The following is a 15773-nucleotide window of genomic DNA, read 5'->3' as shown; positions in this document are numbered from 1 at the left end:
GGGAGCCGGAGCCCAGGCCCTCTAGGGGAAAGGGGTCAGGGGCTTGGGGATGCGAAGGGGGACAGAGACTCAGGATGGGAGTGGGGGAGGGAGACAGGGACTCGGGGAGGGTAAGGGGGACAGGGACTCGGGGAGGGGGAGGGAAGGGGGACAGGGACCTGGGGTGGGGGAGGGGGACAGGGACCTGGGGTGGGGGAGGGAGGGGACAGCAAACGGAGGGTGGAAGCGGCGGAGAGCGGCAGGTAAGGGAAGAAGAGATGCTGCAGGGTACTGACATGCGTGACGAGTCCAAGAGACTCGGTGCCCGGAAGAAGCGGTGCGGGCGGCCAAGCGCCGCCTCCGGAGCCGCTTGGCGCGGGGCCAGGTCTGCGAGGTCTGAACCGCGCGCCCCAGGCGCAGGCGCAGGCGCAGCCAAGGTCCCCTCCAGCCCCAGCTCCCCAGCGTCGTCCTCCCCCGCTAGCCCGCCGAAGGCTGGGGGCGGGGCCCGCACAGTGTCCGGCCTGCGGCGGTCACGTGGGCCGCGCCGGCCAATCGGCGCGTGACTCGGGGCTGAGCACTGCTGGCTGGGCGTCGGCCGGGCAGTTGGCGTCGGCTGAGTCGGCGCGTCGGGCGCTGAGGTGCGGCGTGGGCCGTGAGCCGTGGGCCCGGGACCGGATGGAGGGCCGGGATGGGCCTGCCCAGCCCCGCGGCCCCGCGTTCTGCCCGCCCGCCGCCTACAGCGCCGGATCTCCCCTCTCCCCGCAGGACCGGCCATGGAGCGCGAGGTCCAGCGGGTTCGCGTGGCTTTCGGCTCCGGCCGCTCTCGCCCCTTGACGTTCCGGCGGCGGCAGCTCGAGGCCCTGCGCGCGATGGTGCAGGAGCGCGAGAAGGACATCCTGGCGGCCATCGGTGCGGACCTGAGCAAGGTGCGCCCGGACCTGACCCCACCCTTTCCCCCTCTCCCGGGATTGGGTCATTCGAGCAATTTGCGGGCCGGATTACTGTCTTTCAACTTTGTGGCTGCTGGTTGCGCTCGGATTTTCCACCACTACTTTAGGTTTCAGATCTGTGCACCCGCGAGTTACCCGGGACCTGTTAAAGGCAGACGATGCTTCCGTGGGTCGGGTGAGGTTTGGGGGCACTCTGAGAGCCCGAGTTTGTAACAAGCTCCCGGATGATACAATGCTGCCTTTTTCTGGAACCCTGCTTTCAGTAGCAAGGTTTTGGGCGAGTGTTTAGGGTTTAAATACAGTCCCCTGTGTTCTATAATACTGTTGTTACTATTCTTTTTTCGCCCTCTTTATTCTAGGGGTAGCAAAGCCAGAGCAAGGCCTTGCTTTGGCTTTGCGAGGCTCCATCCTTCACTTCCCCCTAAAGATTATTTTGAGGAGTAGAAACATAAGAAGTGTGGGCTTCCCTGGTGGCTCAGTGGTAAGGAATCCACCTGCAGTGCAGAAGATCAAGATCTGATCTCTGAGTTGGGAAGGTCCCCTGGAGAAGGAAATGGCAACCCACTCCAGGATTCTTACCTGGGAAATCCCATGGACCGTGGGGTCACAAGAGTCGGAAATGACTTAGTGACTGAACACCACCACCACCACCAGTAGTAAAAACAGAACTATAGCGTTTACTTACGGTGGAGAAGCACTGTGTCACAGAAGGTGGATTTAAGTTGTCTGAACCAAGATGTCTGAATCGGTCCCTCTATCAGCATTTCTGAGTGTGTATCTTAAGGATTATGAAAGAAGTACAGGGCTTCCTTTGTGGCTCAGCTGGTAAAGAATCCACCTGCAGTGTGGGAGACCTGTGTTCGATTCCTGGGTTGGGAAGATCCCCTGGAGAAGGGAAAGGCTAGCCACTCCAGTATTCTGGCCTAGAGAATTCCATGGACGATACAGTCCATGGGGTCGCAAAGAGTCAGACATGAGTTAAAGAAAAAAATGAAAGCAGTACAGTAAATTCCTTGCCCTTGAGGGTGTTAAATTTGGTCCAGAAACAAAACATGCCCAAAGTGAAACTACAATTGTAAGTGAAGTGAAGTGAATTCGCTCAGTCATGTCTGACTCTTTGTGACCTCATGGACTGTAGACTACCAGGCTCCTCCCTCCGAGGGATTCTCCAGGCAAGAGTACTGGAGTGGGTTGCCATTTCCTTCTCCAGGAGATCTTCTCAACCCAGGGATCGAACCTGGGTCTCCCGCATTGCAGGCAGATGCTTTACCATCTGAGCCACCAGGGAAGACTGGTATAAGGCAGTGTATTAAGGGTGAAATATTAAGATATGGGTGAAAGCATAATTACTGTGGCTTGTGAAGTGAGATTAGGGCACACCATTATTAATTAAGGACCATTTAAGCCTGGGTTTAAATGTCTTGGGTCGGTAAAGAAGGATTTAGAGAGACTGAATATATTAGGGAGTTAATGAGTGCATACTATGGGCTTTAGGTGGCACTAGTGGTAAAGAACCTGCCTGCCGGTGCAGTTGACATAAGAGAGGCAAGTTCTATCCCTGGGTCAGGAAGATTCCCCTGGAGCAGGGCATGGCAACCCACTCCAGTGTTCTTGCCTGGAGAATCCCATGGATAGAGGAACCTGGATGACTGCAGAGTCGGAGACAACTGCAGTGACTTAGCAGGCATGCACTGTGGGCTTGAAGGGCGCAGAGAAATCTACACAGCAAACCAGCCTGTCTGACAGGTGTGCCTAGCCCAGCACTTTGGTTTCTTTGTACATTGCTGTATGGTTTGTGGGATCTTAGTTCCTGGGCCAGGGATCGAACCCATGCCCTCTGCAGTGGAAGAGCAGAGTCCTAACCACTGGACCACCAGGGGATTCCCTTGCCTGAGTATGTCAGACCCATGAAAGTTAACTGTATCCTCTTGTGACAGAGCGAATTCAACGCATACAGTCAAGAAGTCATTTCTGTGCTTGGAGAAATTGATCTCGTGCTGGAGAAGCTTCCGGAATGGGCTGCTGCTAAACCAGCTCAGAGGAACCTGCTCACCATGCTGGACGAGGCCTACATCCAGCCAGAGCCCCTGGGGGTCGTACTGATTATCGGAGCTTGGAACTACCCCTTTGTCCTCACCATCCAGCCCCTGATAGGAGCCATCGCTGCAGGTCTGGGGTCAGCTTGTGTCCTCGTGCCATTGTTGCACGTTAAGGAGGGTGCCTAATTAAATGCACTTGCTGTGGTGGCTTGCCTTAGTGTAAGCCAGCAGTGTATTGAAAAGTCATAGCATTATTCTTGTTTAGCGGGCTTCAGAGGCTTGTGTGGCCACTGCTTTCTGGAGCCCTGGAGAGGGAACCCATGAGGGTAGAGAGGCACACGTGAGTCCACAGACTGGGTCAAGAGTCAGACATCCATGTTCCCAGGTGGTTTTAGTCACCACCTCTGGCTTTGGATGAATCAGTTGGATTCTGTCTGACTAGATTCTGCATTCAGATAAGGACTGTGGGAGTCATGCTCCGTGGCCCGCAGCAAGTGCGAAGGGATTAATTTCTCAGTTCTCCAGGATCCAGATCAACAGCTTCATGATGACAAGGCTCATATTTGTGTAGTAATCCCAGGGCAAACAGGAAAACCCAAGAGTGGGAGTGAGAGCAATGTGGGAACGCTGGAGGCCACGTAGGGTGGCTGATGGGACCTGGAGGGTGAGAATGGAGGCGGCAGCCTACAGGAAGGAGGCAGTGGGGTGACTCGGGCCCGCGGTGAACAAGGCCGAGCACCGACGTGGAGTGACGCTTAGCCTGTGCTCCGCATGTTAGCGCCAGCTGGGCGGCTGTTAGTCACTCAGGTACTCGACAGTGCTGTCCTGCTTTCTGCTCTGTTTAGGAAATGCTGTGATTATCAAGCCTTCCGAAGTAAGTGAGAATACAGCCAAGCTCTTGGCTAAGCTCCTCCCTCAGTACTTGGACCAGGTGAGAGTGCCCCTCCTTGGCATGCATGTCTGTCTGTTGGTCGTGGGGAACAGGTACCCGCTCTTCCCGCCGCCGTTGTTTGGTGATCGGGCCTCCATGCCCCATTTCCCTAAGCCTCCTGCAACTGGCCTGACAAGAGAAGTGAAGTCCAAGACAAACTGGAATCGTTCAGCTGCTGTGGTTACAGTCTGTTCAGGCCCTTGGCCTTATCAGCACCTCTGCTGCTCAGAGAGCATCCCCTGCTGTGTGGTGTTCTGAGTTGACCCGTTGTTGGATTTGCCGCGACCTTAGGTGTATTCAGGTAGTGGGTTGTCTGACGAGGGACTGGAGCTGAGCCAGGTGCTCCTAGCGAGGTTCAGTTGTGTGAGAGTGTGTCCAGGCTTAAATGGACAAGTTTGTGGCCTGAAAACCACAGAAAGAAACGGCCTGCTGACCCAGAGCTGGCCCCTCACTCTGGGTTAAAGTCCTGGCAGTGAAGAGTGTCAGAAGCTGTGTAGAAAAAACGATCAGGGGTCTGGTGCAAGGCAGAGAATGTTGTGATGCCGTTTAGCTCTGTGGGGAGGGGGTCCTCAGGGACTCTCAGGGAGGCAGATATGAGGCCCCCAGCCAGCAGGCATAGGAGCTGGTGGCAGTGGGGTAGGGAGCAGCTGGCCCGACCTTGGGGGCCCTCACTGGGTTTCACACATGTTCAGACTCAGATGTCCCTTGGTCTCCCCGTGGTCTAAGCCCTGCACTGAGCTGAGTTCAGGAAGGACATCCAGGTGGACGTGCCCAGGGCCTGTCCTGTGCTCACCCACAGCAGCTGCGTCCCTGCCACCCTCCCTTCGCCCTGCCCCCGGCTCTGCATGTCCTGGGTGGGATCCCTCTTCTCCTTTGTGGCCTTGTGAGGCTGAGGTGGAAATGCTGGTCTCTCTGGCCAGTTCTGCTGCAGGTCGAGATTCTCAGGTGCCATTGGACTCCCCCACCCATCCTCACCAGGGCCGGTCTCCACCTTTTCCTGGTTTTACGGACAGTTAGGTGTTTACATTGGATGACAGGATAAAGTCAGTGATATTTGCATCTGTCTCTTTCCTTCAGGATCTGTACGCCGTCGTCAATGGTGGTGTTGAGGAGACCACGGAACTTCTGAAGCAGCGATTTGACCACATTCTCTACACGGGAAACACCGCTGTTGGAAAAATCGTCATGCAGGCTGCTGCCAAGCATCTGACCCCTGTGACCCTTGAACTGGGAGGAAAGAGCCCATGCTTCGTGGACCGAGACTGTGACTTGGATGTCGCCTGCCGGTGAGACTGGCTCTCTGGTTTCCTGGATTTTCCCAGCTCAGCCGAGAGCCTGCTGGCGTGTCCCCTGTGCCTCCTGGCTCCAAGAGACCTTGATGAGTCTTGGGGGTTGATGTCCTCCTGGGTGGGGGCCAGGTGGTAGCGTGGAACTTTCACACACTCCCTCTTAGTGCCATGGCCGGAAGTTGTGAATACAAAGCCTTGACATCACACAGCCGTCCTTAGGAATGAAAAACAAGGTCTCTCTGTTCTCAAGATAATAGATCAGGCAGGAAATCTTTCTGTCCCACTGGTAGCTGATCCAGAAAGTACAGTAGATAATCCAAAATCTTTAGACTCCCTATGCTGACCTCTTAAGTTCATTTATTGATAACGGATACTGCTCATCTTCTAACTAAGAGCATCTTGCATCTGAGAACTAGAAAGTGAAAGGTTTGGAGGTGTCTGTGCTGAATCAGTTTGGCTCACAGCAAGTGCTCAGACCCACAGTTGACAGTGCTAGAGCGGCATGGCTCCCCTCCCCTCGGAGAGGCGGTGGAGAGGGGGTGGGGGCATTGGGTGGGGTCGGGTGGGCTCTGTAGGTGTCTGTCTGCCCGAACAGGAGACCCCAGAGCGTGGATTTCTGTCAGAGCTCAGGCACAGCTTCCCAGAGCCAGGGGACCCCGTCCTCCCAGACGTCCTCCTAGTCGGAGTTGGAGGAGGGAGGGGGTGTCAGAAAACCGTACTCTGTCCTTTCCTACTGCAGGCAGGGCCGTCTCTGCATTTAAAGCACTGTTGCTGATGAGTAGGCACAAAGCTTTCCCTGCTTCTTAGAATATTCTGCATCAACTGAAAGTGCTACAGAGATGAATCATTAAAACATTGTTCAGTCAAGATTCATGAGTACGTTTGTGAGCATTGTTAGTAAACAGCACAGTGTGGGTGGCAGGTGCGGGGACTGAATGCAGCTGCTGGTGCTTTTCCCAGACGCATCGCCTGGGGCAAGTTCATGAACTGCGGTCAGACCTGCATTGCCCCCGACTACATGCTCTGTGAGCCGTCCCTCCAGGACCAGATCGTGCGGAAGGTGCAGGAGGCCGTGAAGGTGCGTGTTTACCACCTCTGGTTGCACTGGCTGCCTAAGGGTGCAGGGTGAGGTTGGCTGTTTGTGGGCAGCAGCTCCGCATCCCCTCCCCTCTTGAACATTTCAGTAGCAGCTGTGACTGAACTTCCTGGCTAATGAGAAAACATTTTTGGAGAACGTTTGCTGAGAGCAAGGTGAGGCTGGTGGTATGCACACCAGAAACCGTCCAGCTGATTTGTTGATGATAACTCCTTAGGTGCAGCACAGGCTTTAGAAAAAACAGTTCAGCTGTGATTCTGTGGTCTGGGGAGAAGACCGTCAGGCTTCTGCAGCGCAGTCGAGGACCCCTGACGTGTGGCCACTGCCCGTCAAGGTCATCTGATCTTCAGTGTGTAGGCGGTTTAGCAAAGCCAGCTATTTCGAGGAGTGAGTGAATTAACTACGCTTAATGCAGCCCTCAATCTTTGAGGGTGTTTCAAGTGTCAGTCTAGGGCTGGGATCAAGGAAGGCCCCAGGTAAGCCAGGAGAAACGAGGGACTTAGACTGGAGGAAGGAGTGATGGCACTGGGTCATGGGCCTCCTGGGTGAAGAAGTTGCTGGAACAACCATGGTTCACTCCCTGGGTGCTGACTGAGCCCTGAGAGGTGGCTCATGGACAATCAGGAGAGACAGTGTGAGCAGTGAGGGGCCGAGGGTCTTGATGTGGATGTAGTGGTGGGACTGTGGCGGGCCTGGACAAAGACAGCATGAGAGGGGCCTTGGCCAGACTCCAGGGAGACACTGCGGCTGGAGAAGTTGTGCTGGGGGTGTGTGGTGACAAGCCAGGTTTCCTGGGAGTGACAGTCCCTGTCTTCTGGAGGCGTTTCTCCTCTCACCGCCCTGCTTGTCACCTGAGAGTCGCTAGGCGTGATTTAGGAGAAGTTTCCTGTCCTCCCATCCGCAGGAAATCTGGGGTCTCCATGTGACACTCAGGTGCAGCTGGCACCAACAGCCACTCCAGTGGCCCCAGTGCGGGGACCTGAGACCCCGTGTTTCCACAGGCTGCCCGGGATGTTCTTACCAGCCAGCTCAAGGTTAATGGGGGGAGTGGACAGTGGTCAGGGGAGATGGAGCGTGCCTCTGGGGCTGACTGTGAGTCATTGAGATTGGTTTACCCAGACTGTGCTTTGATCTTCTGAGTGGTTTCCCAACTGTCTGTGGCTGGTGGAGGTTCCAGGCCAGGAGGAAGCAGCACAAAGCGCGGCAGACTCTTTCTGTGAAGGGCACAAGGCCATGCTCCAGGCTCTGCAGGCCACCACTCAGCTCCTCGAGGGAGTGGAGCAGCCAGAGTCGACAGGGATGCACGTGGGGCCCTGATACGGGGCACGACTTGCAGTACCCACTCTGCGTCCACCCCAGGAAGGACCCACGCTAACCCCAGAAACTGGGAAATGGGAGACTTGTGTGTGTGTAAACTCCTGCCCTCAACCTCTCAGGGAGCTTAACCTCACTACTGTCGAAGTCCTCGGGGGCTGGGGGGGTTGCGGGGCGTGGGATTCTGTGAGGGTGTAAAGCCAGATCTGGGGACATAAGTGAATTTTATAATTATTAAATTAATTTGTGGGTCTTTAGTGATGACTAGATACTGTTGTTTGACTCAGGAATTTTATGGAGAAAATGTAAAAGAATCTCCCGACTACGAGAGGATCGTCAATCTTCGTCATTTTAAGAGGATACAGAGTCTGCTGGAAGGACAGAAGATAGCTTTTGGTGGGGAGATGGATGAGGCCACACGCTACATAGGTAAGGGGACCCACCTGGTCTGTGTCCTCAGAGTCCATGTCGTTTCTTCCTGTGTCATCCCATGTGCCCAGGGCAGGCAGAGCCTGAGCCAAGGCCCAGGGAAAGCTACCACTTTATGACATCCTCTAACCTTACTCAGTTGTAGTCAAGGTCAGAGAGATAGGGCAGGAATGCACTTGAGTTAAGAAGTGGTGCTGGTCTGGTCCTTGGAGGGACCAGACCATCTGTGCTCCCAAGAAGGCCTGTCCAGGGAAGGACGCAGGTGTGCAGTGCTGAACACGGTTAGGTAAACACAGGATTTACTCCAGCCTGCCTACCCCCTTGCTGGCACAAGGATCCCTGATGCACACGCCTGGAGACATTGAGTATTTGCACGGTTCATGCATGCACTTGGGGCTTATTTCATGAGGTGACACTTGGCTGGGCGGGGGAGCCCTGAGCGCCGTGTGCAGTGAGAGTTGGATGTTTCTGGCTCAGCTGCAGCCTTTTCATCTTTGATTTTCTGTTTCAGCCCCAACAGTACTCACTGATGTGGATCCTGACACCAAGGTGATGCAGGAAGAAATTTTTGGACCAATTCTTCCAATAGTGCCTGTGAAGAATGCAGATGAAGCCATACAGTTCATAAATGAACGCGAAAAGCCCCTAGCTTTCTATGTGTTTTCTCACAACAGTAAGGTAATCTTCACAGCACATGCATGCTGTCGTGAGCCGCGCTCTTGAACCTTCCCTGCTCTAAAGCAGACTGGGATTATTATGCCTGAGTCCCCAGGGAGGCTGTTCTCACAGCTGGCCGTCTCTTTCTTAGGTAATGAGGCCCTGGGGTTATCACTGTGACCTTCCCCTCACTCCCTGGGGTCAGAGCTCCATCTTCGGAGTGACTGTCACAAGTCTGTTGACTCACAAACACCTCCCGTCTAATTGGGAAACTTCCAGGCGCCAGTGTTAGCAGCTCTCCCGCTGTTAACCCTGGGTGCCCAAGGACCCCAAGGCCATGCAGGCGGGGCTGTGGAGCGGACTGGGGCAGGTCTCTGGCACTGCCAAGGGAGCCGCTTGGAAACCATGGACTTGGGTTTTTCCAGTGATGCAACCTTGTGGTTGGAGCGGTTTCACAGTCCTAGTCAGGCTGGCCACCCACACCTTGTCACCCCCGCCACCACTCTCAAGCCTGTCCATCCACACCTCCAAGGTGACTGGCTGCTGAGGGACAGTAGCCTCAAGGTGGGCCAGTAGGCCAGGAGCCTCTGAGGAAAAGTGAAAACTCGGAGGAGAATGTGCAGCCAGGCCAAGCCGAGAAGTCCCCAGAGCAGGTGTACCCTGTGGAGCCTCTGCCCGGCCGTGCAGGTGGTCATGGGGCCGCTTCCAGAGCTGACCAAGCTGTCGAGGGGCTGATCTCTGTCCACCATTTAGGGAGACCGAGCTTACAGGGCTCAGTGAGGATCAGCTTAGCAAAACACAACAGTCTACAGCTGAAATGATCACAGGCAGTGGAGGACAGAGCGGAAGCTGAGGTCTGTGGCCTGGGTGGAGGGTGGCAGGTCAGGCTCTGTCCCGTGGTCAGTGATGACCTTCGGTACAGAGGACTGGGCTGGTCGGCACCAGGGAGGCAACGTTTACCAGTCAAGCGTCACTGCCCATTTGGGTCCTAGGTGAGCCAACCAGCGGTCTCCTTCAAAAGTAGGACGTTTGAATGTTTTTTGCGTCTCATAGAAATGAATATCTGTAAATCACAGGCTGTAAAGTAGACCAGAAAGAAGAAACAGTAACAATTCTTAAGACCTGGAATAGATCCTGAATGGTCCCTGATAAGAGAGGCCCTGGCTGTGGGCTCGGGGGTCGAACACTGGTTTGACGGGTGTTCAACCACCTCTGCGTTGCTTCCCCGGAGGACTCGATGTGCAGCTGAGAGCTGACCTGTACCATGCTCGCTTATGGGGTCTGACCTCGAGGAGGACGTGTGTCCTGGGCCAGCCGCAGCTGACCCGGGGCCTCTGCTCTTCCCCTCAGCTCATCAAGCGGATGATCGACGGGACGTCCAGCGGCGGTGTCACAGGCAATGACGTCATCATGCACTTCATGCTCAGCTCTCTGCCCTTCGGAGGCGTGGGTGAGGCCCCTCCCAGCTGCTGCCCAGAGTCTCCTTCTGGCCCGTCCCCACCCTCCACCCTCAGGGGCGCTTCCCAGTCTGTAATGGTTTACAGTTTGCTGCTTCCCTGGTTTGCAGTTCTTCATCAGATGCAGGGCATGTCTTGGGCCAAGAATCAAGTCTCAGATGAACTGAGGCTTGCCCTCTGTCCTTTATGAATGAGGTGGTGAGGGACAGGCCATGGGCAGGCGAGGGATGGGCCCATGGACAGGCGGGAGATGGGGCCATGGGCAGGGCAGACAGCAGCCGAGGACCTGGATGTCCATTTGCATTTTTAGGGAAAAGGCACAAAAACAGAATACTATGGAAAGTTGTGAGGGAAAATGCAATGACCTCCCAGACATAAACACTTAATATTTTGTAATTTAGACTTTTTCTTTAAAAGGCACACCTTGTGATACATCTCACAGAATCCCCCTGCAGCTTCAGCTTCACCCAAATCATGCCCTGGGCCCTGGTTACCCTAGCCACACACGTGTCTGCCTGGCTTACGTGACAGAGCAGACAAATGAGCACAGGCCTGGAGCACAGCTCTGAGAGGACAGAAGTGTCCACCAGCTTGTTAGCACCACCACATGACCTCCCGAGAGCCTGGAGGAAGCGTAGCTCAGCCCCTGGCTCCCAGAGTCAGACCCTCAGGGCCACACGAAGGCCCTACCGGCCCTGTTCCCTCTTGGAACTGGGGTTGTGATAGAGTGAGCCTGTCCCAGGAGCACCCTGAGCATGTCCTGGGCGGGGTCCACTGTGCAGGGGCCGCTGGGAGGACCTGGAACAAGGCGCTCCCCCCATGCCGATGGGCAGGGGGCCCAGGACCTCCTGGAACAAGGCCCCCTTCCTGCCAGGCTGGTGGGAGGGGGCCTGCCTGTGCGCAGGAGGAGCTCCGTTACCTACAGCGGCTTGTCTCATCTGCCCTTGACTTCAGGCTCCAGCGGGATGGGAGCGTATCACGGAAAACACAGTTTCGATACTTTTTCCCATCAACGTCCCTGTTTATTAAAAACTCTCAAGCGGGAAGGTGCGAACCAACTCCGGTACCCTCCCAACAGCCAGTCGAAGGTGGACTGGGCGAAATTTTTCTTGTTGAAGCGGTTCAACAAAGGGAAACTCGGCCTCCTGCTGCTCACTCTCCTGGGCGTCCTGGCCGCCGTGCTCATCAAGGTGGGTCCCCAATGGCTGCCTGGGGTGGCTCTGTCTTGGGAGCGCCTCCGATCTTATTAAATCAGTGCTGTCTCATCCTGTTAACATTCAGCCTAAAACTAAGGGCTAGGGAGCTATGGCTTGCAGGCAGCCCCTGATTCTCTGAGCATCTCTGGCTGCTTCTGGGCTCCAGCAGCAGAGACTGTCCAGTCCACAAGCCTGTCCTCACAGGAGCCATGCGCTGCCTCTGGTCTGAGGTTAAAGCCCTGGAGAGCTCGCTTGCAGAAGCTGAGCTGCCTAACCCTTGATCCTCTCACTGTTGGTGCCTTGGGGCCAGCTGGTTCCTGGACGTGCATGGACCCGGCGCGTGGAGATGGAGGACAGTCCTCTGGTGACAGGCTGCTGGTGGAGGCAGCTTGGCCGTGAGGCTGACCGCAGCGTTTGTCTCTGGTGATTGGTCATCGCAGACGTGGACGTGCTAGGAGAGCCAGTGCCAGGCAGCTTCCCAGGGCAAAGCCAGATTTAACGGGAACAGCTGCGTTCGTGTCTGTGTCTGGTTTAAGTGTTGAGAGGGTGTTGGTAGAGCTGGAGACACCAGCCGCATCTGAATTCATTTGGGTTTCCTCAGAGGTACCAGGCTGTGCTGAGGACAAAGGCCCTGTTGCTTTTTCTGGCAGTTCACAGACGTGCCGTCCCATGAGCCGGTCTCAGAACCCACTCTGTGTTGAGAGGAGGTAGGGCCGTCTCTTCCTTTCTGTAACTCGGGCCAGCGTGGGGTGTGTGCTCTTCCGATCACGTGTTTTTCTACACTCAGAGGCTCATGTGTTACCAGAAAAAGAATGTGCAATTTATTTGTCTCCAGGCACTTTGGACTTTAGCCTGGAGCAGCAGAGTGTTAAACCTGACAGCCATGGTTCAGTCCAGGGCCGGGCTCTAGAGGGTCGGGACGAAGCAACCATCTCTCCCAGAAAGCCACAGCCATGTGCGCTCAGCTGCCCCAAGTATGTGCCCGTGGAGCCACTCAGACCTAGCTTCAGAGTCTGAGCAGCATCTCGTAAAAAGCTCAGAGTCACTTTTTGTTTCGTTTTTGAGTTGTTTTTCTTAAAGTTTAACTTCAGCACTTATGTGGCATACCTGGTGAATGAGAGCTTGCTGTGGGCCGCCGTGCTGCTCTTCTGCCCCTTGCTGAGGCCGGTGGCCCTGTTTGGTCTCCGGTCCCTGTCTGCCTGTCCTCTCCCAAGTCGTGGGTCCCCAGCCTGACCAGTACCTCCTTGGTTGCGATGGAGTCGCTCAGCCTGGTGGAGAATCCGGAGGTGCAGGCAAACTGATCCCCACAGGCATGCCCCCTCTTAGGGAGCAGTGCCCCCTGCCAGATGGGCTGGCAGCGCCGCACAAAGTTCCCAAAAGGGTTTGGCAGGCAAGCCTTTGTCTGGTAGGCTCTAGAGATGCATCACTGTTGTAAAAATGTCTATTTAGCTGGGCCTGGAGATTGATTTAATTATGGCTTTGGTTGAGGCCTCTTCTGAGCCCGCAGGGTGCGGGCAGCCCCGCCTCTTGCTGTCCTCACTGGGAACCGAGGTGTTCCAGTTGTTTTGGATCTTGTGTGAGACTGGGTAAAGATCTGGGGGCTCTTCCTTCTCTCTTTGCTGCTTCTCTACACGTATACCCTCCTTTTATAAAATCATCTTTTATTTTCAGCAAAGGATTCTGTGCCTAAATTGACCATTTTCTTGAGGAATATTTGTTGGTGATCACTGCAGACATTTTTCTGAGATTGCTTTTTTGCACTTCGTAGCTCTGATTGATTCTAATAATTTACTAGGATTAGAATGCATTTGGAGCATTTTAAAATGGGAAACTGAAAGCCACAGTTATTAGTCTAAGGGGAGCACATTAGAATCTCAGGGTGGGGGCATTTTCCACATCCTTTTTACATAGGGTTCCAATAAAGGTTAGCCTAAGATACGGAAAGCATTGCTGGGGCTTTTAAAAGCTGAGGAAAATAAAAGGTTAAAATCAATCGATGTCATCAGGATCTTGAGGATTAAATGCATCGTTTGAACTCTGTGGCTATGCTTCTTTAAGCCTCAGTGGGTGTTGATGAAATTAATTACTCTCTGGAATTTGAGAAGCAGAATTGCTCACCAGTTTTCAGAGTTCACGTGGACAGTCCACTTCCTTCTTACAACTTATGTCTTTGCTCGTTGTCATTGTCTCCTCCATGTCGGACAGAGTACTGCTTCCAATACCACCATCCTGTTGTCGTTTGGGAGGGAGAGCATGACCTCTCGTCCTTAGGCACCTGTGGGCCCTGCTGTCACTGGAGGAGAGACTTCCAGGATGGGAGGTGCTGGTCAGGGTTCTGACCCTGGGCCCATGTTGCAGGGCTGAGGGGTCATAAACTGGCTGTAACCTGGATCCCTTCTCCCCACCACAGGGCGGATACTACTGATGGACCCTAGCCACCTCCTCATCGTCTCTGCTGAATTATTATTCTGCTCAGTGGCTAACCAACCAATCATTTTTAAATTGTACCAGAACTTTTTAAGAAGATATGCAAACGCACCATCCTCGCCATTCACCATTAATAAAACTCACTGCTTCAGCCAAAGTCCCCCACTTACCTCCCCACCCCGGCCCCCTAGGACTGAGCACGCTCACTTGGAGAACTTGCGTCCCTAGGGCTCTGGGCAGGGACAGGGAGCGCACTGGGTGAGCCCACATTCCCAGACCTGCTCAGTGACTCTTTACCAGGGACATGGGGCTTGCCACCCCCACCTTCAGGCAGCACTCCCTGAAGCCTTCCAGAGACTGCCCTGCACATGTTTCCAGGTCTCAGTCTAGAGAGGTGAGGCGAGATCTCCCAGAGTCCTCGGGGTTCGGGGCGCTAGAACTGGGGGGAGGGGGGAGCCCTGTCCCCGATCCTGGGACCAGAAGACAGCTCCAGGAGGCAGCCCTCCTTTCTCACCACTCTCTGTCCTGTCCTGAGCTCGGCTTGTGACGGTCCGTTGTGATGTCCACACGTGGTAAATCCTTGGGCTCCTGGAAGGCAGCTGCCAGTTTGGTGCAAGAATCATCTGTCATTCGTAGACTTTGTGCGTCTTACAAAGCCACTGGCCTGTTTCACTGCTATCGCCATGGTACTCAGACAATACCCACCCTTGATCAGAGGCTGCACATGGCAAGTCAGTGGCTCTTGAGGGACAAATCTTAAAGTTTCCTGCTTCTGTACCACAAGGCGAGTAAGCATCCCCTTGGCCTCCCTTGTGGCTCAGCTGGTAAAGAATCGCCTGCAATGTGGAAGACCTGGGTTGGGAAGATCCCCTGGAGAAGGGAATGGCTACCCACTCCAGTATTTCTGGCCTGGAGAATTCCATGGTCTATATAGTCCATGGGGTCACAAAGAGTCGGACACAACTGATCGACTTTCACTTTTGGAAACCTGCGAGGGGCACTGCTGAACAGATTCTGTCCAGAACTTAACGTGGGGACCAGTTTCTGTCCTGGACAAGAGGTCTTGGGCGTTCACAACTTACAGCCTGTGAGCCCCAGGGGCTGGTGAGGGGCATCTGGAAGAGGGCTCTCCATGACCAGGACAGCAGCCAGCCCACTGAAGGGGACCTCCCAAGCACAGTTGGGACCAGACCCAGCACTTCAGCCAAACAGAAAGTCTCAAGAAGAGCCCTGGGGGTCCTCCCTGCCCCCACACTCAATGAGAGACTGTACCTCACCTCACAGCACATGTGATCCACCATTGAATGAACCTGCTTTGGCTGACTGCAGAGCGTTATGCCTTCATTACAGAACACAGGGATCAACAACCAATCACTAGGCTGGCTTAGGACATACCTGCTTACACTGGGGCTTTATCAGAATAATCAGCCATAAAATATCTCAGACAATGGAGTTTTCATTTGGTATATTGTGCATTTTACTTTCTAATTAAAATTATTTGCTTGTCTACTGGTATGTTCTGCTTCAAAGTAGACACATTATATTTGATGAAATTGGCATGAATTTTAATAATGTTAGTTTTCAGATAGGCCCTGATGAAGACAATTGTTTAAACATAAATTTTCTCCAACTAGAAATCCACTTTTTGCCTTCATCAAAGGTAGTGTTGATCCACTTAAATTCTTTCTCAATTTCTCAGCCTAGATTTCTCAAGTTTTACTTTATCACTTGTGCGTTGTTTTTAAAAACCACCTATATATAGTAAATAGGTTTCTTTCTAACTATATCTTTACCCATTGCTGACCTAAAACAAGTATAACATTTCTGTAAGCACATTCAGGAGACTCCAGTCCCCTAAGCCTCTGCACAGAAACTGGCTCTGTGTCGGTTCTGCCTAGCAGGGGCTCGTGCAGATGCGCTGTTTCCCAGACTTGCGCTTGCAGTCCTCTCTCCTCAGTGCCTTGCAGTCTGATGGCTCAGGTGGTAAAGAAATCTGCCTGCAATGCAGG

The 15773-nt window shown here is 54.1% G+C and overlaps 1 protein-coding gene across 2 annotated transcripts; it reads left to right on the top strand.

Moving 5' to 3' along the window:
- Nucleotides 1-574: 574 nt before the first annotated feature.
- On the top strand, nt 575-15245 carry ALDH3A2 (aldehyde dehydrogenase 3 family member A2). Of its 2 annotated transcripts, XM_068979111.1 has the most exons (12): nt 575-617; nt 745-905; nt 2867-3098; nt 3814-3899; nt 4977-5185; nt 6149-6266; nt 7886-8027; nt 8539-8705; nt 10035-10134; nt 11096-11331; nt 11939-12044; nt 13748-15245. In XM_068979111.1, the coding sequence occupies exons 2-11, from the start codon at nt 753-755 to the stop codon at nt 12008-12010; spliced, it is 1515 nt and encodes a 504-aa protein (XP_068835212.1). In that variant the 5' UTR covers nt 575-617; nt 745-752; the 3' UTR covers nt 12011-12044; nt 13748-15245. The 2 variants fall into 2 exon arrangements, with proteins under 2 accessions (XP_068835212.1, XP_068835213.1); XM_068979112.1 differs by lacking the exon at nt 11939-12044.
- The last annotated feature ends 528 nt before the right edge of the window (nt 15246-15773 follow it).

This window comes from Capricornis sumatraensis, chromosome 8 (genome assembly GCF_032405125.1).
Source record: "Capricornis sumatraensis isolate serow.1 chromosome 8, serow.2, whole genome shotgun sequence".
NCBI classification, from domain to species: Eukaryota; Metazoa; Chordata; class Mammalia; order Artiodactyla; family Bovidae; genus Capricornis; species Capricornis sumatraensis.
The sequence above is the reverse complement of the archived record's forward strand: the minus strand, read 5'-3'. Positions and strand labels throughout refer to the sequence as shown.

What these genes read in the sequence shown, in the direction of transcription:
- ALDH3A2 (XM_068979111.1), top strand. Translation starts at nt 753, where the DNA reads ATGGAGCGCGAGGTCCAGCGGGTTCGCGTGGCTTTCGGCTCCGGCCGC. An exon ending in TCCCTCAGTACTTGGACCAG is followed by an intron (nt 3,900 to 4,976) that starts GTGAGAGTGCCC and finishes TCTTTCCTTCAG; the next exon opens with GATCTGTACGCCGTCGTCAA. An exon ending in TGGCCGCCGTGCTCATCAAG is followed by an intron (nt 11,332 to 11,938) that starts GTGGGTCCCCAA and finishes GGGTTTCCTCAG; the next exon opens with AGGTACCAGGCTGTGCTGAG.